Raw genomic sequence first — 25008 nt, 5'->3', positions numbered from 1 at the left:
CAGGATTAACCAATATCTCACATCCCACCTCCTGCTGTTTACTTTTTCCAGTTTTCTTTCAAGTTTACTGTTGTGTGCAGCCCCCAGCTTGCCTTATTCCCCTTGGTAGGACAGGAATATGAGCAGGGAAAACACCTCGACTGGGAGGCAGGAGAACAGATCAAAGGAGAGAGGCTGCACAAGGGGCAGAATCCAACAAGATACACGGCCCAAAACAGCAGCAGGGAGTTTCCTCCTTGTACCACCCAGCCCCACCCTGGAACTTCTCATAAACTAAATAAACCACAGTCAACTATTCAAAAGGCAAATGTTTATTAGATACACTGAACTTTAAAAAACTTTCAAAGAATTATGCAAGAAGTATATTTAAATATAACAGGTGTTACTGCAATTGTGCTACATTACAAAATCACTTTTCTACTGTCAGCACAATCTGAAGACCTTAATGTTATATGTGAGATCTGTTACATCGACTCTGGCACACAGTAAGTGGTCTGAGCTTTCCTGCTCAAATGTCATTTGTGCTGCACCAGGCTGTTCCTGAGGGCAAGATCAGCTCTCCGTGGAACTACAGCTTTTATGTTTCAGTAAATAAAGGAACTGGCAAGGAATAACAAGAACTGCTGTTTTCCTCAGCAAAAAAAGGAAAATGAAAATATGATTTCAGGCGAAAATATCATGAGTAACAGTTCAGGAGGTAAACTCTCTTTCCATGGCCAAGTAGTTCCTATTAATCCAACTCCAAAGTGCTACAGGTGCACCAAAAGGAGAATGACTCATAGGTCCAGCATTTACACAGATGAAATTAGTAACAGTACATTACATTCAAGTCTCTTGATTTGCTTATTGCCATGCTGCACCATATTATTGCTTCATATTTTGTATCTTGAACAAGAGGTTGATGACTTTGGAGAGTTCAGAAATATCACAGAGGCTACTGACTAATACAAGAAACTGCACATGTTAAGGACAGGAAGTCAAAGACTAAACTCAGTCCTTTGTCATTGAGGCGTTGCTGGAAACAAAAAATAGAAAAAAACAAATGCTGATTTCTCTAGATGAAATCTGCCATAGCACTGTAATAATGGAAGCATTCTAGGCATGTTCTAAACAAGAAGTTTAACTGTGCTAATTAATGAATGGCAAGATTTATTTCTCCTAGGAGGACATTAACAGTCTGGACAGTCAGAACAATCATAATAAAGATAACAAACTGGGAGGAGTAATCCAAGCTCTTCTTCACAACAGATAAAAATACAGGTGAATTCAAGGCACAGGTATTTTCAAAATTATCACACAGTATTTTCTTTGGAGCTAATCATACAAACTAAGCCCTAATTACACTGTTAACAAGTTGTACACAGGGCCTTTATCAGAGAATGATCACAAAATAATTCACATACAGATGTGCACACATAAACACACTAGCATTGACTGGATCTCTACAGTAGGACAAAAGGAATATTCCTGCAAACAGCTTACAGTTCTTAGACAGTAATGTTTTCATGAACTTGTGTGTGACACAAAGGCAGCGAGCAGGGAACAGTCACAGCTGGCTTGGGCCTGGTGGGAGGCTGCTGGTTACACAATCGTGTTCCACTTTAATTAATGCCATCTGAAATAATTCCACACTGAGGAAACTTGTATGCTAAACATATATTACAAAACCCAAAGCATTGCTCAGCCCCCAACCAGATAGCAGGTTTCTGCTTACAAACCCTCTAGGCTCCTTTTCTGAGTATATGGTGCTCAGATTTCCTTAACCAGGCACAACAAATCATTTCATTTGTCATTTCTTGTGTACATAAGACTACATTCAGATGAAAATATTCATTGTGCCTCACAATGATCAAGTCCTGTGAGATTCTTAATGCTCTTGAATTGGGTTTTGCCCTCTTCAGTGGTAAAAAAGAACCCCACAGCAACTTGCTATTTGGGCAATTCAGAAAAACAAAGCCCTGGCTTTCCTGAGCATTGCCACTAGCACACCATTGCTGTGTCTGCATCTTTACTACTCCAGCTGAGTTCAGTGAATTGACAAATATGAACCATTTTTACCACCTGAGTTTCAGCATCTGGAATTGCAAACTTACGACACCCTGGTTTCAGCAAGCCCAGCCAAACTGAACCCCCAACCACGCTGGGTGTCCTCCTGCCACCTCTGAGCCTGCTCCAATGCTTTTCTCTTGTCCCTGCTCTCCAGGGCTGGCCTCAGCCCGGGCTCTGCTGAGCAGCACCCCTGTGCCTCGGGCAGGGGGAAACGTGGAGTCACAGGCAGGGAGTGCTGCTTGTCCTGTCCGTGCAGCAAGGCAAACACAAACAGGACAAAGTGTCTGCCTGGGAGAATGAGGGGAACTCAGCTGTCTGAGGAAGAACTGAACAGGCAGCAGCATCCTTGCTCTCAGGCACAGGTGACCAAAGCTTCCTCTGAATCTCTGTCCAGGTGAGCATTTCCTCCTCCTCCGCCATCAGCCTCTCTCAAAACTTTGCCATGTTAACAATGCTAAAAAGCTTCACTAAATTATGATAAGGGTCCATATCAACATAATCTGCATGAACATCTCTGCTTCAGCAGAATACAAACAAAGCTACCTTTGATGAGAACTGCATTGGTGCCAGTCAAAAGAAAAAAATACCAGTACAGTCTGGACCCCTTGGTGCTGGAGGGGAAGCACAGTGCCCAATCCCCCAGACACACAGCATAAAATGGAAGAGATTCCACAGATTGTGCCTGCTGAACCACTCCCAAGGAAGGAGTCTACAGCTACAACTACCAGATGAGCAGGCAGTGTTCTGTGGCTGATGGCTGTAAAGGGGGAATGCTTCAGCCAAGGGCTACAGGCTGCACTGATCAGTAAGTGATTCAGAACCTTCCAGAAGCCTGATGCAAGAAAGCATCAACTGTCTTTTCAATTAACATCACACTGCTAAGAACAGAAGTGGACATCAAAACAGAGAAGAAAAATATTTACTCATTTCTGTTTAGCAGAGTAAAGATAATTTTTAGAATTTATTTTTTAGGTGTGACTTGGAGATGTTTGAGCCCTCATATGTATGGTTGGACTGAAGTTACATCTTTGTGCAGGTGCCCTAGAGCTACTACCATTTATGATGGAAATAATTTGATTATAGTAGACGACATTAATGATTTTCTATCCTAGCTGAGACAAAGGAAAAACTAAAACCAACTTGCTGCTCAAGCCCATAAACTGCAAGCATCTAGATATGCATAAGAGTGAGAGGTTAAATCTTTGAATCCATCTCTACTTAAGTGAAATGCATTGGAGAACAAGTGGCTCAGGAATGCAACTTCCAAATTAATGCATCCTTCTAGAAATATGGCACATTGTCATTAAATCAAGGTCAAATTGTTCTTTCCTAGTATATCTAAAAATAACTGTTGTAAGAGAGAAGGCCATAAGTGCAAATTATTTACAGAGTAAACAAGCAAGAAGAAAAACTCACTGCCTGTTTTAAAGAAATCGTTGCTTAAGTAACTGCCATTTAGCAGTGCTCCACACCTGTAACTGCTCAGCTTTGACACACATTCTGAAGAACTGTAAGCAGAAGTTTTCTGCATCTACATTTCTACATTTACTGCTTCATTAAACACTGTCATTTTCAAAAACAGGTAACAGTAACAGTACATAAATTGATAAGAAAAGACAACTAAACGATAAAATTAGTCTTAAAAACCTTGGAAAGCAGTATCTTATTATTTACAGAGTAGTGCAGTATTATAAACACAGATTAAATGACACTGTTCTATACCTACAGAATGAGCACTGTTTAAAAACAGTAGAGCATGACAACATTACAAGTCTGAATACAAACAAGAGGAAATCAAAGGAAAGGAGGGTATTTTTCAAATTGCACCTGTAATGAAGTGCTCCTATAGTCTTTGTCATTTTTATTTACAACAATGGCACAAGCTATATATGCTGTTAGTACATACAGTCAGTTACAGGGCAATTACCATTGCAATCAACAACCCCTATTCACAGAGGCTGAAATTGCCATTTCAGAGTAAAACTTGGTGAGCAAAACAGATGAAACTTAGAAAAGGATTAATTTATCTGATTCATTAGTCTTACATTATATCAATGGATTTTCTTTTTAGGGCAATGTGAATGCTCAGGGACTGACCTCCTGATTACATCACTGATATGCAATGATTTGTATTTTATCAGTATTCTTACCATATCAAAAGCAGTGTTTGGTATTCAGCCAGAAACTGAAATTTGTCCTTTCCTGAGGTTACAAGTTAATGCATCCCACAGTGCAGCTCCCAGTGCTCTTTAAAACTCATGACCATGTTACTGAAAATGGTGACTCCCAGTTTGGCATAGCTTCACTGAGGGTCAGAATTTCCATCTCATGAAGAAATACTCGGGGAAAACAGATGAGGAAAGTCCAGTGGAACAAACAACGTTCCAGAGATGGTGCTTGTTTTCACCCTCCTGAGCAAGCACAGAGACCAGAACCCCGAGGCCAGGGCTGGCTCTGCAGGGGTTTTATGGGGTTTTTCTGCCCTGGCACTGACCAATTTCCTTACTGGCTGCTGTCCTCAGAATTCCTCTGGAAGGCAGTTCCTGAGGTTTTTGGTGATTTACAGGAAATTGGTACACAGACAATCCTATTCATTTTCCAACTCCCAAGTGCTATTTCAGTTTTTATGAACTTTGTGCCTCACCTGTACAACTGTGTACTGGAAATAAGGAATCCTAGTACAGAAATCTAGGCAGGACTTAAAAAAATACCTTTACTGAAAAAACCTCAACCCAGTAATGGTGGTGCATCAAAATGCAGGTGTTTCCTAGGCTTCAGAATTACCCAAAACACCTCATATGGCTACATGGACAGGGCCACAGATATTTTTCTGGTGAAAGGAGGAACCTTTCCACAATTTCTTTATCTGTGGCCAAGCAGCTTATGCAGTAGTTTAACTGTGCTCCAGTAAGTGATTGTCTGAAGAAAGGCCAAGAAATACTTGCTGGATACTCTGCCATCTCTGCAGATGAGACACCCAAAAAACAATTTATAACCTGTAGGGCACAAACTCAAGTCCCCACCTCTATCACCAGGGAATTTATAACATGATTCAGAAAACTGTGAGAATGCAGAGTTCAACATCCCTTTATTTCCTAAATAGTTTAGACATTGCAGTGAGCAAAGAGTGAACCCAGTAACTCTCAGCCTTCACCCATACTATTCAAAAAGGTAAAAACTGTGATTCAAACTTTGCCTCACAGGTGCATGCCTGAACCCACTGCTTTTCCATGTCACGTAGCCTTGTACTTCTCTGCTGGACATTTATGAGCACTATGAGTAAGTTCCACAGGGTTGATGTATACAGGCATCACAGCAGTTGTGTTGTAGTGGCTCACCAAACAGCCAGTTTGTCCTTCAGAAGAAAGCATTTCTCAGAGATTCTCTTATTTGTCCAATGTAGCTTGTTTTGTTGGTGTTTTGGTTTTGCTTTGGCTTTTTGCGTTGTTTTTTTTAATTTCAACCCATGCATGATGTGACAAAAAAAATCTAGTTGGTTTTAAGAATGATGCATATGAATTATAATTGAGCTTTTTAAATTGCAGGTAATGATCCAGGATGACTCTTTGGGATTTACTTGCCTATGCATTTTTCCCATTAGTAGAACTGGAAACACCTTGAAGATATTGCTTTTAAAAACACAGGCACAGATGCTGAAGGCACTTTCCCCAAAAGCTTTCCAATTACTAATGACACACAAGGCAAACTTGCTGACCACTGTCCTGCTCTCATATCAGAGCCCACAGCAGATATAACTGAACTCTGCTTACTGGATAGGTTTGTAGACTTGTTTGGTAAGTTAAATTAACCCTTTTTCTAAAGGCACTGGATAGAATTTTCATATGACACTTAGGCAGGGAATTCCCACTTCAGGAATCTTTAAAAAGCCTGTCTTGCAGCAGACCACTGGATTCATTCTTCTTCTTTTTTCAAGAAAAGAAAAGTTACAGTTTAAAGCCTTTTTCATTATATCTATGAATGGTGACACAGCCATGATACGATACTGGCCTGGGCATGGCTGCTACTCCTGTGATAATGCCTGTGGCAGGGTCATAACAAAGAATAGTGTCTGTGGCTTCACCATTTTCCCGTCTTCCACCAAGGATATAGATTTTTCCATTACACACAGACATGCCGCAATTCTCCTGTTGCAAGAAAACACAAGGGAACACATGGTTATTTAAAAAGCAAGATTTGATTTGTGTCTGCCCCCATGCAGGAGGGCAGCACTCTGCCTTCTGTAAACAGCCTGGCCTACAATGTTCCCTCCTAAAAGGGCCAGTGCACAAAGCACAGAAATTAGGGAAAGCAGCAGCACAGGTCTATTTCAGCTCCAAGCCTTTACTACATGGAGCTCAGACAAAGAGAACAATGGAACACTGTACTTACCACTGAAAGATCTGAGATAGGGAAAGGAGGAGAGAACAAAGGTTTTCAGAAGAGGGACCACTGTAGGTACTATTAATGCAAAGAATGGGAAAAAGGAGAAGCACCTTAGAGGAGCAACAGATAATGAAGAGGGATGTAAATGTGGAGAGGAAAAAGGCACGACTAAAAACAGTGCACAAGAAAAGACAATGCTGTGTCTTACTTGAAACAGAGATAGGATTTTATTTCTTCCTCAAAAGCAGGCATGGAAAAAATACTCAGTTAAATAGAGAACACAGATTAAAACAGAGGAACAGAGGGAAGGCTGGGGAAAAAAGAACAAATTTCTCTTAGGTAATACTACAGAATATGTGACTGGTATTTTTAAAACATGGGGAAATGTAACTGCTGCACACACACTTCATTACTGAGCAGACTCATTCAAATCCTGCTCAGTGTCCCACTGGGAATGAGAGAGCTCTCACTGCTCAGGTCAGACACTTTCTGTGCTGCACAGTGGGGCTTTTTCACACTGTAAAAACAGCCTTCAGTACTTCCTGTCACACTGCAAGGCTTTAATCAATTATAAGGAAATTACTCCCTTCTAAATGACAACATACAACAGAATGTAATGTCTATACAATGAAATCATCATTCACTACACTATTCTCCAACAGCAGCAGCTCTCAAGCAAAGCCTGGACTGCTTAAGAGCCAGCTGAAGAGCTACTGGTTTAGAAACTTCCTCTCTTCTGTGATGTTTTGAGTTACAAGAGGAAGAGTTAAAGCAAGAATGGAATCAGAGATGTGATTCTATTATGGTTAAGCAAATGTATGCTTATTTAACGCCAAGATAACAATGCCAAAAAGCACCTTTCAGCTGTCTTTGGGTTTTTGATTGGTAATTACCTGTCTGCTGAATGTATTCTGTACATGCATCCAGTAGTCCTCAATGGGGTCATAGCAGTAAATGGCTTTGGTGAGCCCTCCAGCCACGTAGATCAGGTTGTTGAGGGACACGGCCGTGATGCATCTCTTGGCAATGGGGATGGTGGCACGGAGCAACCAGCAATTGGTATCGGGATCATAAGACTGAACCTGGAAACAGGAACAGGTCTTTCAGACTGAGAGCCCAGCTGGAGGAACAGCCTGGCATGCCCACACAGGTCACACAAGGAGAGACAAGGCAGCAGTGCCTTCCCAAACTCCATAAATCAATAATTTATACATACGAGCAATATTTGACATTGTTTTCCAAACACTCCCACTTATCAATTCACAGAACTTGTGAAGCCAATGACAAATGCAATGTATCCATGAGAAAGACCACAGTAACAGTGTACTGCTCAATTAGCATTTTCTACTCTGTATTTTTTCTATTAGAATAACTCCACACTCCATCCAGCACAAAACAGCTCAAGCAGATCTCCTGCAGGACCTGGTTTAAATCCAGTTTGCTGTGGACAGATGATGCAACCCAAGAGAGCCAACTGACCTTGTCGGAACAGGTGTTGTCATCAGGGCCACCCCCGATGACAAAGAGTTTGCCCACACAGCTGGTGACAGCTGGGGAGCTCACAGCCTCCTTCAGGGGAGCCACCTCAGTCCAGCGGTTGGAGAAGGAGTCGTAGCACTCCACGCTGCTCAGGCGGTTCTGCCCATCGTATCCTCCCACCACGTACACCTGCACATGGGGGGACAGCACATCAGCTAGTGTCTGCAGCAGCTACTGCATTAAATAGCACACTGAATGAATAGAAAGCTGATCTGCTGGCTTTGTCAAGGGACACATTGCTCACATTTCTTATTTATACACAGGAGGAGGAGAAGAATTTGGTCTGAAAATAACAGGTAAAGACTCCCTGGAGAGCTCCATTCAGTCACATGTGGAATGACACTGCAAACACATGCCAAAGCACACTATTATTAATACTGCAGTAGAAACTTCCTCTTTGAATAGCATTTGTTAGAAAAGGCATTCCTCTGTATTTCTCTTTTTTTAGATAACATTCAACAACAGCAGCAAACACCCATCTGAGTTTACCTTTGCATTTCTGGCATTTTGCTTTTTCCCTACTTGCTTACTGAAGTATTTCTTCCTCTCAGTTTGTAAACTCTACTTTCTTGTCTCTTCTTTCATATTTAGGAAGCAGAGCTCCTCATTATTTGTGATTACCTTCTTCCCTCTGCTTGCTTAGCTGCACGTTTCATCTCTAAGAAGATCAAGTGACACCACATGCACATCTTGTCTAGATTTCAGTAAGGGAGCCCCAACTAGTGGTTTTATGGTCAGGCATACTTGCCTTCAAAACATAGCAAAACCTCCCATTTCCACATGACATGTGTTTGCTTAATTTCAACAGAAACCATTAAATAAAATTGCTGACATTCAGAGCACTATCAGTTTCTGCTAATAACAATATAAACTGTTAGACAGCATTTTGAAGCACAGGCAAATCCAGATGCCCAGATGCTTCTCTGCTTCCCAAAAAACTGCTTCTTTGAAATAAGCCACTTCAGTGATGAAAAAACAAAACCCCAAAAAAATAGATGAGCAGTAATATGATTTTCATGTCCTTGGCTAGTGTCTGACTGATAAAGAGCCTAATTGTTTGAAATATTTTATTTGAACATATAAAAATATTTTTAAATTATTTTATATGAAATACAAAGTAATACTTAAGTATTTTCTCCTCTGTTTCCTTATATACAGCAAACATTGCCACTATAAAAAAATTAAGGTATACTTCTCTTACTTTACCCAGAAGAACAGCCATTTTATGTCTCCATCTGCCTTTATTTAAGGAGGCAACTCTGATCCAAATGTTAAGTTGAGAGTTATAAATCCAGACATCCCGGCTATTGATTCTTCCACCTTTAAAATGAAACATATGCCAAATATTGAATGGACAATGCTAACTATTAACATGCCTCTCCTAGAGTGGGCAGTGAAAACTTTACATCCCCTTTTGGGATGTAATAAGAATCTACCAGTATTTATACATTACACTCAATAAGTAATTTGCAATGGATTTCAAAGATAAAATCACACAGTAAGTTGCTTTCCTCACACTTTCCCATAACGCTGAGATCACACCATATTGTTCCCTGAAGCTGGAATGCATTTTAATGGCTTCTGCCCAAGCCCTTCAGATTTCCTGTAGTGCTGAGGCCTGGATGAGACCCCCAGAAATGCCCTGCCTGTGCACATCCCTCCCACCCCCTCTGCTCTGTGAGCATCTCCCTGGCTCCTCACTCTGTTCCAATGACACAGGCACACACACCTGAGGAGAAACTGCTCTGGTTAAACCAACACACAGCCTGCTGGCTGAACCACCAGCTGCACCTGTCATTTCCCCTTGCTAAAGGCCTGAATGTGCTGCTGGCAGAAGCCTGCTTGGGATTTTTTATCTGTAGTTTTCCCAGCTGTTGCTGCACACAGGCTCCTGCTGTATTTCAAAGCCTTTAGCTGGTCTCTTTAAACACAATTGATGTCCTGGAATCAGCTGTAAAAAACTGCAGATTCATGCCAAACAAGAACTCCAGAAAACACTTTTGTTTACAGTAAGACTGTGCTGGGGCTGTGTTCACAGCAGCAAGTGACTTTCAGCTGAGCTTCTGGAAGTTCACAGTACAAAGATCTGCCACACCACTTAAAAAGCAAACCAAAACAAACACATCCCACCAACAGGACACAAGGAAAACCAACCAAGCAAAGAAAGAACTCGTGAATAGTTTATGATTATTCACCTGAAACAAGGATATCATTCCGCAGAGCACACACGGCATACTCAGACTTGGTAAACTCTGGAAGTTTGGCCAGTGACTTCCACTCTCCTGTCACAGGATCATAGCACTCTGTGTAGGGCAAATTAAAGCCTCCAACTCGTTCACAGCCTCCAACCACAACTATCACCTCAGAATAACCAGTTGATCTAAAAAAGTGAACACAGAAAATTAAGATGTAGGGGATATTTATTAGTACATGGAGGCCAAACAACATTGTCTTCAAAACTCGTTGAAAATCAGAAAAAAATACTATTTAGCTTTAATTTCATAACAACAATGAAAAAAGAAAATAGAAGAAAGAGTAGCAAACAGGTTTTCACTGTTTCCAGCTGTCTCATTACACAGCAGGTTACCACACTGACAGGAGTCCTGTGTAAGTGCTGGAGCTGCACTGCACAATGTTCTGTGTAAAAACCGTGTCATTAAATAACATAGAAAGCTCTTACTATAATAATATTTTTCCTTTCACTGTACATGTAGATCAGAAACAGAGTTCAAGCCAGGCCAGAGATAATGAGATGAACACTCTATTCCACAATGACATCAGTCTTCATTCCCCCTCCTGAGCTTTACAAAAGTAATAATACTTTACAGCACATAAATTTCCAAGTGTTTAAAAGCAGAAGGAGTGTAGTCACTAAAATGAGGAAAACCAAAAATCCTTAGAGCCAATGTACAGCAAAATGTTAATGTTTCCTCCTGCAGTGACAAAAACTACAATTCAGTGGGAATAAATCAGGCATTAGACAGATTGCAATGTACCCATACAGACTGTTAAGTTCTATTCCACACACACTGATTATTGTTCTAATAACCAGATGCTTCTGCACTATACATATTCTATATTCACAACAGCAACAACACTTATCAACAGAACTTAATGTACATTTGAAGGTAGGGAATCAACCAACTATGTTTAACATGCAAATCAAACTGTGACCACCTTTATTCCCCCTCTCAGACTTTTGATTTCTAGTCAGCATTTGTCAAACTTTCTTTCCAGAGCATTTTAAAATTCAAGCACTTTGCACTGACACAGTTATTTCAAGGATTGCTGTCAGTTAAGCAAAACTGAATGTAAGATTGATTTATTTTCTGATGAGCCTTTTTGTTGTGTTGTGCTTTGTACTGTGGTCCCACTGCGAACAGGTATCTCATTGAGCAGACATTCATGCCATTGCTGAGTACCACAGTCTTCTCTCAAAAATAAAGAAAATATTTATGACTGGATTTGAGGTAAAAGTTACACAATCTGTCCCTCAAGTTCCCAACATGAACTTAGGCACATATTCACCTATAAATCCTGATGAGGCTTTCCCTGTGTTGAGACATCATGAATAAAACTCGTGAGCCCTTCTCTCTCCTTGTCACCACACACCAAATTGAAATACTCCATACATGTTTTTACCCAGAATACTGTAAAGAGGCAAAGGCAATGCTAAATGCTAACATCCTACAGGATGGGAACAATGAGTATGTCTGAGGAATGGCACTTACACACCTGAACTTGCCAGAAGAAACTCTTGGCAGCTGCTCAGCTTTGCACTCACGCTCCTTCCTGGTTTCTATGCATTTACTGTTTACTGGTTTTTGCTTTTTTGAGGAACAACTCTGAAAAGAATCTCTCAAAGGGTAAGGAGAACTTCCTGTGCCAACAAAGCAGTACCCAGGAAAAGAACTTCCCTAAAAGCAAGACACTCATCTCATAATTTGCCCTAGAAGCAAGCCCAAAGACACCAGCTAATTGTGTACAAAGAGGTTTGCCTGTGCATTACTTTCTAGGTTAGAATTGAGGCCTCCATTCACTCACTGAAAGGATGATTGTGACAGATTATCAATACTTGGTTTAAAACTAAATGAACCAAACAACTTTGCTCAGAGAGAGCTTTTTATGAAATGGGGTTTTTCAAGAAAATATTCATTTAGCACAGTATTTCAAATCCAAAGAGAACAAAAAAATTTCCTAACATTTTAGGACCTATATGACCAGATTCTTTCTTCAGGTAAGAGAAATGTTCTCCATTGTATTTTCTTGAACGAGTCTCGCACTGTGCAGGTTTTATAGTTAGTTCCAAATTTTTGTTTTCAAATGACAGAGTGCACACCCGCTTTTAAAAAAAGTAAAATGTGGTAGGAATACACAAAAAGAACATCCAGGCAAAGGCTAATTCCAGAAAAGAACTAAGGCTATATTTAAATGAAGGTTAGAAAAAGCTGTGACCTCAACCAGCAGTACAGGAAGCCCTTCTTGTAGCCCTCAGATGCAACAGTGTGAGCAAAGCAACACAGTTTAAAACAGGCTGTAACCATTGAGGAGACAGCATCCCACCAAGAACAGGGGCATTAAACAGAAGTGAAGGAGTGGAAGACAAGCAACAGTGCCACACAATTGCATGCATTCCCAAGGGCAGGCTTTCCACAGTCCTGAGCTCCACACACACCTCTTGAGGTGAAAACACGACCAGCACAGCATGAGCTGGACAGAAGAACTTGGGGTAGCTCAAACAGATCACATTCAAAACCATGGTAAGTTCAGAAAACAAATTTTAGAAATTCAAACCAACTACAGAAATTCTGGTAAATCATTACTTTTTTCTTCCTTGCTGTTTAAAACAATTTTGGGTAGTAAATGAGGTAGCAGAGAAAATGCAAAGTGAAATAGAATCCCATCTCCAAGTGGGAAAAAGAAGGAACACCATTAAAGCTTTCCAAAGGCAACCAAAAAGGACATGTTCAAATGTGTGAACACCCTAATTTCTGGTTAAAGAGCACATTCAGGTACAGGTACCAGGCAGCCCAAGGGCAGCTTTGATGACAGCCTGAAGCTAACACAAAGCACACCCAGTTTGGGGTATGGGAGTGTCCCTGCTCACCGCCTGCCCTCAGCCTGCAGAGCTGCTGGGTCACAGCAGCAGGGACAGCACAGCCTCAAGATGTCACTGTTGCAAGTCCACAACTGAAAGGCTGGCTCAGAAAGACCTGCATTTGCCCAGGATGCCTCAGTGGCAAAGACAACAGTTATGCCACACTGGAAACTCTTATTCAACTCTTAAATTGCCAGGTAACTCTTCACTGGCTTCAAAAATAAAAAAAAAATCAAACTGAATTGCAATGTAGTCTGCTCTTTGAAAAAACATGCAGAACACATTTCACCCACAGGTGCATCCATATCCATACAATGATCACAATTTATATCCCAAAGTTTCACTAAAAGCATTGGGGTGGGAATTTTTTATCCTGCAGCCTGTCTCCTTTTAGAAACAGTCTATATAGAAAAGATACTGGAGGAAGGCAAGAAAAAAGAAAAGAGCTCTCCATTGCCCCCCAAAATGCCCAGAAAAGGCTGATGAAAACATGGGGGAAGGGGGACCTGGCAACCATTTCAAAATATGATCCCTTTTTGCTATAGGCAACGGAAACAAACAGACAACAGAAACAAATGACAAAGAACTATTCCATGAATGTAATATAGAAAAGGGGAAAAAATTCCTGCTGGGATGCCAGCCAGTTTTTCTCTTTGTAAATTACTTCTCTTGTTCCTACCTACTCAAACTCGCACTGCAGTTTAATAAACTCAGCAGTAAAACCAACAAACCCCCCCATTTTCAGAAATCACCTGTATTAAGCAAGGTACTTCATCAGAACCCCACTCTGGGTTATTCAGAATTTCAAGCACATACATCCCCCACACTGACAGAACTCCTGAGTGTATTTGCCTTCTTGCCAAGTGAGTAAGAAAAGCAGAACAAACACCAAACCAAACAAACACTGCAGCTCGCAGCCCCTCCAGCTGTCTGAGCTCCCCTGCTCCCTCCCTCCAGGCCAGGAGCAAGCACTGCAGCAATTCCCATGCCAGGGCCTCCCAGGGTAGTGCACAGCCCAGAAAGCCTGGGGGGGAGCAAGGCTCAGGGACTTCAGCATGAATTTCTGCTCTCATGGCAGGACTGAGGACTGGAAAGCCACTAATGGGGCAAACACTGCCAAGTTGTTTATTTTTCCCCTTAAGCAAGCCTTTAACACCCGCCAAAAAAATAAAGGTTCCCTGCAGAGTCACAGTAGAGCAACCACATATGAGCAAGAGTAAACAAAGAGGAGTAACTCCTAATACAATCTGTCTAGACCATCATTGCATCACCTTAATGTAACATACAGTTTTATAAAAAACGGCTCAAATCAGCTGGACTTAACCATGAACTATCATCTCTACTATCGTTGACATGAGGCAGGGACAATATTTTTCAGGAAAAAAAAAATCATAATAGCCATTGCTCATAAATGCCACTAATGGACTCTTCCTCATTTCTTCTTGCAACCTCAGTCACCTATTTGTGTAACACATTATTAAGCAGCAGCAATTGTGAATTATTAAAATGTCACTGAATGAGCACAAAATACTTCAGGAACTGTTTCATGATTCTTTAAAAATACAATATTTGGATTATTTACAGTTAACAACCTGTTGCTCTGCTGTCTATTACAAATACATGTGCTACTCCATCTGTAAAATATTTGTGATGTAGCAAGGAAATGCTCTGAAAACATAATACCCCATCCACATCCTTTGCGGTGAACTGTACGTTTACATGACTTTGTTACAAATAGAAAGCTGGGGAAATGGAGTGGTTTTCCTGCCACAGCACAGTAAGCTCTCTTGAAGACACTGCTACTGTATGAAGTAACTGAAGATCTCCCCTAGTAAACATTAACCTTAAGAAAGTATTTTACTTGCAAGGTAATATAACTTCACTTACCTTTTTTCAGAGCAACAAAGTGCTCTGTGTAAAAACACCCATTTATGCACATCCTCAGACATGTGAGCTTCATGCACGTGCGGAAGTACAAAAGTGTCACTGCAGCAGCTCCAGAGTTTAGCAAAGTAAAATAATCTGCAAGAGGCTTTCCTCCAGGCATGCATATATCAAACATCAGTAAATCAAATTATGTCCTTCTGCAGAAAAAAGGGTTAAAAGAATTCCCTTACCTGCGTGGCCTAGTTCTGGGAGACATCATCTCGTTCCCAAGGATGTGGTACCTCCGGGCTTCGTGCAGCAGCTGATAGCACTCTGGGGAATTCTGAATCAGCTGGTCCACTTCCACAGTCTGAACAAAGTAGTTGGGGTGCAGGAGGGGGAGCCTGACGTGCGTCAGCAGCTCGTGGAGCACGGGCCGGCGCAGCTCCACGGCGCGGTACACCCAGCGCATGACGGCCTCGAACACCAGCTCCTCCTTGCTGATCACCAGCTCGTCGCTGCAGATGTAATCGATCAGCTCGTCCTTGCCCAGCTCCAGGAACTCCTCGTGCTGGGACACGTCCTCGAAGGTCTGCAGCGCGAAGTTGCGGCACTTGGTGAAGAGCGTTTTGAGCGAGTGCGTGTCAGCGAAGCGCTGGATGCCCAGGCAGTTGCAGGGATCCAGCTGCTCCTCCAGGAACTTGGCGCAGGCGTCGCGCAGGACGCTGATCTGGAACAGGCTCGACGTTTCGAACAGGTACTGCACGTTCTCCGTGGTGATCTTCACCTTGCCCGTGTACACGTACTGCAGAAAGCAGTCCATGGCCTCGGCGAAGATGCCGTTGATCTCCACCAGCATCTCCCTGCTCTCCCTGTGGTCGTTGCAGAACATGGCTCTGAAGTAGCTGCTGCAGGCCGAGAGCACGGCGCGATGGCACGGGAACTCGCGGCCCTCCACGCAGATGATGACGTCCGTGAACAGGCGGCTGTCGCGGAATTCATTGAAGATCTGGAGAATGCTCTCTGCGTGGGATGATCCCGAGGAGAAGTCGAAAAACTCAGGGCCTGACAAGGACTTTGGGTCCATTTCAAAGACTTTCCGCTTGGTTGCAGGGGAATCTCGTATCCCGCTCTCCTCTCTGTTCAGTCTGCGTCCCAATATTAGTACCATTGTTACATCAGTTGGCTATAGAGTCATTGAGAAAAACTTGCAGAGCTTCTCCTTCTAGGTGCAACGGGCTGAAAAATTAAAACACCTCAGTGTTCAGTCTGACACACTCTGAGCTGCATCACAGGCATTAGACACGATACTTGTTTGCTCACTCTAAGAACGGGTGATCTTTCTTGGAGGTGGCACAGGGCAAATCAGGGCGCACCTTGCCCAGGGCAGTGCAGCACTGCCAGGTGTTAAATGCAGAACATAGCCAGAAAAGAGCTGTCTGGGACATTGTGGGCAATTTCTGAATGTCCCAGAATGGCTGGTACTGCATTGCTGTGCAAGATAAAAACTCTCAAGATCTCAGCTCCAGCAGATCACCTGGCTAACAGAAGCCAAAAATGTCCTGAATAATGGTCAAGAGCTTCAACTTTTCCCTTTTTTCAGTGTGATCCTCATTTCAGCTGGAGCCTCCAAAGTACTAATATAACAGCACTAGCCAAAAAGGGGATGGGGAGGAGACTGAAATTTTAAAAGCAAAAATTTATTTGACTAACCACTCATTTTCATTATAAAGTCTATCATACTGAAATCTTATAACACTAGAGTTAAATAACAACCTCTGATCTCAACAAGTAACCTTGACCATAAGATTTTACCTGCTCCCTCCTAACATCTAAAAATTAGTTCACTGATAATCTATGACTTGATTAAAAATTATTGTAAACTGCTGGCACACAAAACAGAATGAAAGATGAAATACATTTTTTGTGTAAAATTACTGGAAACATGAACAAAGGGCAACTTGCTGAGTACAGCAAAATTTTCCGTCTCCAAAGCACTACTGGCAAAGAATTATTAGCAGAAGCTTTTTCTTGAACACCTTCCAGTTTCAAGTACAAGTGTAAAGGTTCCTCCCAGCATGCAAACACACACTCACACTATCAGAGCACTGAAGTTGCAGAAATCAAATACTCAAACCTGAGCATGTGCCAATATTAAAGTGTGTAGGTGAAGAAAATGCAGCTGACTTTGCAAACAATGCACGTAAGAGTTAGTGAGAGCAATCAATCTACCACAACTGGGCTTTTTGCCTCTCCTGACCTTAAAAATGACCTGGAGGAATGTACACCAGGACATACTGAGGTAGCAAAAGGCTGGCAAAGCACCCTCTTGGGCCCGGCATTGGCACAATTCCAAATGCTTGTAATATTTATTCGTATGTCCACAAGGCCACAAACTGAATTATTTTTAAGTTCATGGAAATTTTTTTCATGCCTCCCAAGATTTTATTCAGTTTCCCTGAATCCACAGTCAGGAAACACCAACTCCTCACGGCAACTTCATTTCCTGAGGAGCTCCCATCCTCAGAGCTGCAATTACCCAATCCCAGACTGGCCACGTCACCACTTAATATAGAACACAATGAACGTGCTTTTTTTAAACAGCCTTTTTACACAGCACCTTTAAAAGGCACCATCTGAGCAAACAGCAAGGAAAGAATGCAGGCTGTCCCTTCACTCATTGAGAAAAGAGGTTCTAAAACTATCCCTCTCCCAATAAAATTTTTTACACAAATTTACAAGGTAGATTCTTGGTCTGGGGCTCATTTACCCTACAAAATATTAGTTTTAATTTGACTTAAAATAGGACCAGTTGTCACAGTGATGCCTGAAAAACGCTGTTGCAACGAGCCTATCTAATAACTGATTGCTTCAGAGCGACTAACGAGGCACAAATGGACAATCTGATCTGTAGCTGACATTCTATCCCACGGATTGCACAACCACCTCACCCTGGAATGACACAGCCGATACAAAACAACACCACCAACCACCCCCAGCTGCCAAAATCCTGCACTGAACTTCAGCTGCAACTAACCAGGTACTACTCGCATGAGGAAGTGGCAGAAACAAAGCAGCAAAGGGAAATATAACAATGCAAATATAAATATAAACACAAAAGGCTCAATTCCAGCATCACAGATTTAAATCAGATGAATTTCACAAAAGCTAATGGACCTTCTCCAAAGACAGCCTGAAATGAAAAACAAGACCCTGATGTTGCATGAGGGGGCAAAACACAGCAACTAAGGAAAAATTCTTCAAGATTATATCTTTCTCATTATGTGAGAAGTTAAGACAGCACTGTATTATGCAATCATTAATAACCAGAAACAAGGGCTCTGGGCTACAACTCCTCACTGAAGGAAGCAATGTCTTCTTTATGCTTGGAACATCACAAAATTAGTGGTCAGCAAATGATTTTTATTTTTAATGTCCTCATGGTTTAATGCAATGGGAGAATGAAAAAAAAAATCCTGAGTAAAAACTACTCAAGGGGATAAATATTCTAAAATCACAAATAAGATACTAAAAAGGAGAAAGAACTCCACTCCAGTGCAGAACGTACTGTTTTTAAATGTACTTTCCTCCAATTTCTGCCCAGCTAATTACTTCTGCAGGTTTGCTTCAGCAAAACAATTTCACAAGCCTATCAGTAACAGTGTCACATGCTCAGCTCTATCACATTTACGTGTTGCCTTCCTGCAAATCTTGCTCTAGCAGTTTTGAAATGTCACCTTCCAGCTGCCAAAGTGGGAAAGGCAGAGGGGAGCCTGTGCCTGAGGCTGAGCTGGATATCTGCAAAGGGGGGAAACACAGCAGGACAGACCTGTCTGCACCTCTCCTGGATGCAGAGGTGCCTTATCTGCCTACAGACCCTGCACTGTAAAACACCAGTCATTCACAGAATTTAACACTCAGATCTCTTCAGTTTAAACAAAGCAAAAGAAAAATACAGGGTTTTTTTTCCCCCTGGGAATTATTTGATCAAAAATCAAAAAATAATACAATATGCACTGGATTGCTTGTCTGAGCAAGGGTCAAGAAGGATCTTAAGCATTTAGTTTAGTTTGAAAAACTAGAAAAGAAAAACAAATCACATGTATACTCAACAGGTTTTACAAACTATTTCCAAACACAGACATGGCTCTGACATGGATGTTACCTCACACACACACGTATTTCTGAGCTAAGCTGGGTTCACCACGAGTTCAGGTTCCTCTATTTCCTTCACCTACACCATCTGTAAGCTTGTGTACACAAGCTGCTCCTCAGAAATACCCTACAGGCCCAATTCACACGCTGCCAGAAGTAGTCTGTAACACGTTCACCCTGACACCTTCTATCAGTGAATCCCCTTACATAAAACACTGTTATGCTGCACTGAATTCCTTCCCGTCCTGCAGCCCCCGGTGTGCGTTTCCCCTCTCCCCTCACCCTCACCAGTGCCACAGCCGGGTTCCCGCGTGTCCCGGAGCTCCGGGCCAGGCCCTCCAGCGACACCCCGTCCCCAGGTGTGCCCTCGGGGTGAGCTTCGAGTACCTGAGGCTGCGCTGGGTTCCTGCAGCTGCCAGGGAGGCGATGTCCAGCCTTTGCCCGCCGCTGCCCGCACCTGGCGAGGCCGGAGCGCTGACCGCCTGTGAGGGGAGAGGGAGGCGCTGCAAGGGCCGAGCCGGCAGCACCGGATGGTCCCGGGTGCTGCCACCGTGAGCACAGCACCCCGCACATAACGCGAGCACCCCCCAGAACCGAAACCCAGCATGGAACGGTGTTTTCGTGCCAGGCCTGGGAACTGCAGCTCAGGTTGGTTTTGTGATGGGAGATAAGGCGGTGGCGACGCCTCAGGTGCGCGGTTACCGAGAGGCAGAGAGAACAACTCCCGAGAGGCCGAGGGGGAATAGACCCCCGAGAGGCCGGGGAGAACAGATCCCGAAACAGGGGAGGAGAGACCCCTGAGAGGCAGGAGAACGAACCCCGAGGGGCAGATGGAACAGACCCCCGAGAGGCCGGGGGAACAGACCCCCGAGGGGCAGGGGAGAACAGACCCCTGAGGGGCCGGAGAGAACAGACCCCGAGAGGCCGGGGAGAACAGACCCTGAAAAGCAGGGGAGAACGAACCCCGAGGGGCAGAGGTAACAGACCCTCAGAGCCAGGGAGAACAAACCCCGAGGAAGAGCGGGAACAGACCCCCAGAGCCAGGGAGAACAAATCCCCCCGCAACCCTGGACGGAAGCACCGCACATGCTCTTCTTGTTTGGAAAGGAAGAGGGCGTGGGGAAAAAAGAGCGTAACCTTTCCCTCTGACAAGAAAAAAAAAAAAAACAACAAACGCAACATTTTGCCTTCCTTCATCTTTCTTTGTGGAGTGAAAAAGACCAAAAATGTTGGTTTTAAAGATTTTTTTTTAATAAAAATTCTTGTTTTACAAGGGATACTGAGGATTGGAATGTCTAAGACGAAGTCTTTAAGAATACTGATTAACTAGTATTGACTATGATCGAACTGATTGACATGATAAGAGCTCAACTGCAGAAGTTTTTTATTCTAATGCAGGACACTCCCTTGATTTCTAAAAAAGAATGTCAAAATTCAATAGTAATCCAAGTTAGTGACACACACAAAAATGCCTTAAGTGGCCTCAAAAGTCACCCAGCAAAAAACAGGAACTGATTTGGACATGAGAGTCACGATTATTAAGTAAAACAAAACAAACACAAGCATTGAAAAGGGACACCTTGAAACTGCAGAACCCTTTATGTACCGTTTTGTAAACGAAAAGGTCCCTCACAGGGGAAAAAACCAACTTAAATTGAGAAAGAAGTACAGAAAAAGCACACTGCGTAGTATTATTCATGTTTGGGGAAGAAACAGTGAAAAAGTTCCAATCCTTCCCCTTTGGCTTCGCTGGCGTTCTTGCACGTGATTCAGATTTCGCTGAACCAAACCCGACCCTGAGCCCCGGCCACAGTGTTCCCAGGGCTCCGGGGTTCAGCCAGATGCCAGCACATCCGACAGGGGCAGCGCCCGCCGGGCTGGAGCACGGCCCGGCCGCCCGAGCGACCGGGAGCGCGGCGGGGAAAGCTGCAGAACGGACCCGCCCGCGCCCAGCCGCGGCAGGGCCGGGCAGGGAGCCTGCGGGAGCCGCCGCCGCAGGGAACAGCGCGGCACCGAAACCGAGCCCAGGCCCGGGAAGCGCGGCCGGAGGCGGCGGCACAAAATGGCTCCTCCCGGCCCGCCCTCCAGCTCACCTTCACCCCGGGCCCCGCCGCAGCCCCCCCGCGCCCCGGCCAATCCGCGCCCGCGGCCCCGCCCCCGCCCGCCCGCGCGGCCAATCCGCGGTCGCGGGGGGCTCGGGGGGCTCGCGCGGACCCGCGGCAGGGAGCGGCCATGGGGGCTCCGACCGCCCCCCGCCCGCTCTGCCTGCCGGGCCGGGAGCGCAGCGCCCGCCAGCACTGCCGGGGGATCAACAACACCACCAACACCACCAACAACAATAACAACAACAATAACAGCAACAACAACAACAGCAGCAGCACCGCACACCGCAGGGCACGCACCACCGCGGGCCTCGGGGCTCCGCCGCTGCCCACAGCCCTACCCCAACGTGGCACCGCCGCCGCGCGCTGCCAGCAGAGTCCCGGCCGCGCTGTCCCCTCCGCGGCGACTAACGGTGCCGGCCTACCCCGCGCCCCGGCTGTCCCGCGCCCCGGCTGTCTCGCAGTGCCCTCCGCGCCTTCCCCGGGGGCTGCCGGCCCGCCGTGCGGCACCGCACCCTCGCCCTCAGAGCCGGGAGCGCGCCCGCCGCCCCGCACTCACAGCCGGGAGCGCGCCCTGCCGCGCTGCGCCCCGCAGGAGCCGCCGCCGCCGGGGCCGGGGTCGGGGTCGGTCGGGCCGGGCGGTGGGCGCGGAGCAGAGCGGTGCGATCCGGAGCGGTGCAGCGCGCTCGGGCCTCTCCGCCGCCGGTCGCGCTGCCAGCGCCGCTCAAAACAAAGGGGCTGGCGGGGCATGTGACCTCCGAGGCACCGCACATGATGTCACCGCTCCGCGCGGCCCTGGGAGCTGTAGTTCTGCCGCCCCGCCCGGACACGGCCCCGCTGCCCGCCGGCCCTCAGCGCCCCGCGAGCAGCCGGGACAAACGGCGGGGACGGGAGAGCGATGGATGGCAGCAGCAGCGGTGGGTGGCAGCAGCCGCCGTCGCTGCCAGCTCTTGCCATCGCCGTTCCTTTGCGGGGCAGGGGGAGCACACCCCACGTACCCCACAAATACACCCGACCCACCCCACCCTGTGAGCAGGCAAAAGCTTCAGGTGCACCGCAGCAAGCGGTGGCATCGGGAGGGCACCTTCCAGCAGGACAGTCCTTTGTGCCGGCTCTGGGAAGCCCTTCTGAAGCTCTCCAGCAAGAGCCGGCTCCCAGACTGAAAACAACACCCTGTCTTGGGGTGGGTGTTCAGCCTACATGACCAAAACAAAAATCATTACATGAAAAAAATTAACCAAGATAGAATCTTTGTCTACCTGAGCTACGGCTCCACCCAGTTAATTCAGAATTTCCAGTTCCTCTTCAACAGTAACACAAAACAGAGTGTTCTGTCCCTGCTGACCACGGAAAGCCAAGGTCATCTTTAAGCCAGGACATTAAAAGAGAGCTCTGCTGTCACAGCTGGGGGTCCCAGTGGTGGCAGCCAGTCAACTGCAAATATAAAAGCAGGACCCTGGTGTCATCGCCCTGCAATTTCATGAGCAGGTCTGAGCCTGTCCTGGAGCCCAAATTCACTTCATATCCGAAGTATTTGGACACTGGCCCATGCTCCAACACAGGCTGATGGAACATGCCTGGGAGTATGGAAATTTATTTTTGTTCTGCCCTTTAGCATAAGCAAACTCACGAGCCCATAATGCAGAGCAGCGAGGCGAGGGCAGGGACGTGCATGCTTAAATTAAGATCATTACCTGCTACTAAACGAGGCCTTATGCAACGCCGTGCAGCTGATGTGGGCAGGTAACTGGCTCTGCTCTCCTTCCTAGAAGGATGACCTCCCCCTCCGGCCCCTTACTGCCAAGGGAAAGGAAAAAATACAATTCTGTTAGCTCCCCCCTACTTTGCTCTCCCAAATGTTGGGTATCAGTCCCAGGCATTACAGATCTTTACCTTTGGGTGAATCTCCGCAGCGTTCTGAGCCCAGGATGTTCCCAGGACGCGCACCCAGCCGTGTGCTCCTGCCAGCAGCCCCTGTGCTCTGCCACTGAAACCTGAAGAGGAGCAGAGTGTGCTCAGGACTCCAGGGCTGACCCCCCCCAGAGCAAACCAGGCTCAGATTTTCATAGGCTAAACAAGCTCTGATTTCTCCTGGGGTCAGGTAAATTGCAGCTTTGCGAAACAGTTTGAATTGTTAATTAAAATTTAAAAGGCTGAGTTCTGAAAATAAACTGAAAATGTCAATTGATTTTGGTATGTAAATGGTTTTCACACAGATCTTTAACAATTGAAACCTTCAAATATTTTCCTGCAGAGCTAAAACTCAGAACTGCTTGACTTCATTAGAAGTGAGAGCCTTCAGTCCATTTCTCATCCTCTGCCTGGAAAAGCAAGAAGGACCCCAAACAACAAAAACTGCAAAGAGAAAATCAGCAGCAAGTTCACCTCATAGAATACTGTCTGTTGCAGTAATGTGTTTCACCCACTGATTGTAGGAAATATTAATAACCTGGACTCTTACTTGTTATAAAGACATTAAATCTAAAAGTATATGACCTTAGAAAATGTTTTGCTTAAAATAGATTTCTTATCCTTTATATCCTCTTGTCTGCCCCAGTTCTTTGAGTCTGTAACTCTTGGGGTCAATATGAGTATGTACAGTTCACTTGAGAAAACATAACTGGGATTAAAGGAATGAGTCAGAGGAAGGAAAAAATCAAAACAGGATCAAGATACCTCTGCACTGGCTGGAAGCAGCTATTCTGAAGGGACTATATTTACTCCAATAAAAACTGCACGTGGCAGAAATATCTTGAGTGAAGAGGGTAAATGGAGCATTTAAAAAGAAAATACTAATTAAAAATATTCATTGAGCAATCAATCATTTCATAATGTGCTCATGGATGCATGTGGTCACATCCAGGCACTTCCAGTTCTGAAAGCCAACGTCACTGAGGATGTCTGAAATTAGGGATACTTGAGTTGTCACTACATCCTATTGCTCTTCATTCCTCTGCTAGCAGGGGCATTGGCTGTTCTTTCTCGAGCTGTGCCAAGCATTTCTCTCAAAATAAGCAGTTGTACTCTGCCTGAGAAGCTGAAACCAATTATTAAAGATTACTCATTTCTATAAAGCTTTGTTAATACTTTTTTAACAATGCAAAGTACTTGTAAAGCATTTAGGCCAGTGTTTTCCAAACAGGTCAGTGATTTTGGAGATTTTGAAGGCTTCTTCAGGGCACTGGAAAGGTTAAAACCTAAAATTAGAAGCCTGCGTGAAGGTTTTGGCATGCATCCACCAATGTTCATGTGTTTTTTCTGGTGGTGTTGATTTGGATACCACTGCTGGGCACTTTACAGACACATTTCACCGAGGCACTGGGCCACCTAAATGGTCTGTGCATTCCTCCAGGTGAAGGTATTGGCTGTTTTGGGAAGTTTGTGCCATTGTGCTCCTGGGAACTTCCCTCTGCTGTGGGGAGCGTGGGAGCTCCTCACCGGATTTTTCTAAAATTGAGGAAAACCCAAAGGTGTTCAAGTGGCTCAGACACAGAGAAAAACCCCAAAAAAGTCCATGATTACTGCTCTTGGGCATCTGTGCAAAACAGTCTGGGGAGGGAAGAGGTGAAGGTGAGCCACAAGAACCAGAGGGGGAGGCTGAGGAAGGGCAGGAAGGGAGAGGACAATGTGAGCACCACATCCCTCCCCCTCACTGATCAGAGGGAAGAGAGCAGCATGTAACTTGGGCAACATTAGAAATCCTGAATGCAACATGGGGACAGCATCACTGGATAAAAGAGAGGATTTAGACATTTGAGTTGAGACAATGATGAGTACAGACTGACAACTAATAACCAACACAAGGAACATTACAAA

At 44.7% G+C, this 25008-nt stretch overlaps 1 protein-coding gene across 7 annotated transcripts; it reads right to left on the bottom strand.

The window, feature by feature from the left end:
- Positions 1–290: 290 nt before the first annotated feature.
- KLHL24 (kelch like family member 24) lies at positions 291–23122 on the bottom strand. 7 transcript variants are annotated; one of them, XM_074546765.1, is made up of 9 exons: positions 23086–23122; positions 22887–22989; positions 19478–19572; positions 15187–16174; positions 10167–10351; positions 9173–9291; positions 7912–8100; positions 7326–7514; positions 291–6194 (listed from the first exon to the last, which is right to left on the bottom strand). In XM_074546765.1, the coding sequence occupies exons 4-9, from the start codon at positions 16104–16106 to the stop codon at positions 5994–5996; spliced, it is 1803 nt and encodes a 600-aa protein (XP_074402866.1). In that variant the 5' UTR covers positions 16107–16174; positions 19478–19572; positions 22887–22989; positions 23086–23122; the 3' UTR covers positions 291–5993. The 7 variants fall into 7 exon arrangements, with proteins under 7 accessions (XP_074402866.1, XP_074402867.1, XP_074402865.1 ...); XM_074546766.1 differs by lacking the exons at positions 22887–22989; positions 23086–23122 and adding an exon at positions 22452–22590; XM_074546764.1 differs by lacking the exons at positions 22887–22989; positions 23086–23122 and adding an exon at positions 21752–21893.
- Between the last annotated feature and the right edge of the window lie 1886 nt (positions 23123–25008).

The sequence above is a fragment of the Zonotrichia albicollis genome, chromosome 9 (genome assembly GCF_047830755.1).
Source record: "Zonotrichia albicollis isolate bZonAlb1 chromosome 9, bZonAlb1.hap1, whole genome shotgun sequence".
Taxonomy (NCBI): Eukaryota; Metazoa; Chordata; class Aves; order Passeriformes; family Passerellidae; genus Zonotrichia; species Zonotrichia albicollis.
The sequence above is the reverse complement of the archived record's forward strand: the minus strand, read 5'-3'. Positions and strand labels throughout refer to the sequence as shown.

Bases quoted from the DNA above. Each gene is read 5' to 3' on its own strand.
- KLHL24 (XM_074546765.1), bottom strand. From the start codon at position 16,106: ATGGTACTAATATTGGGACGCAGACTGAACAGAGAGGAGAGCGGGATA. The intron at 8,101-9,172 runs GTAAGAGAAGTA...CCCCATGTGCAG, and splicing joins TGGCTGTTCTTCTGGGTAAA to GTGTACGTGGTGGGAGGATA. The intron at 6,195-7,325 runs GTAATTACCAAT...TTCTTGCAACAG, and splicing joins AGAATACATTCAGCAGACAG to GAGAATTGCGGCATGTCTGT.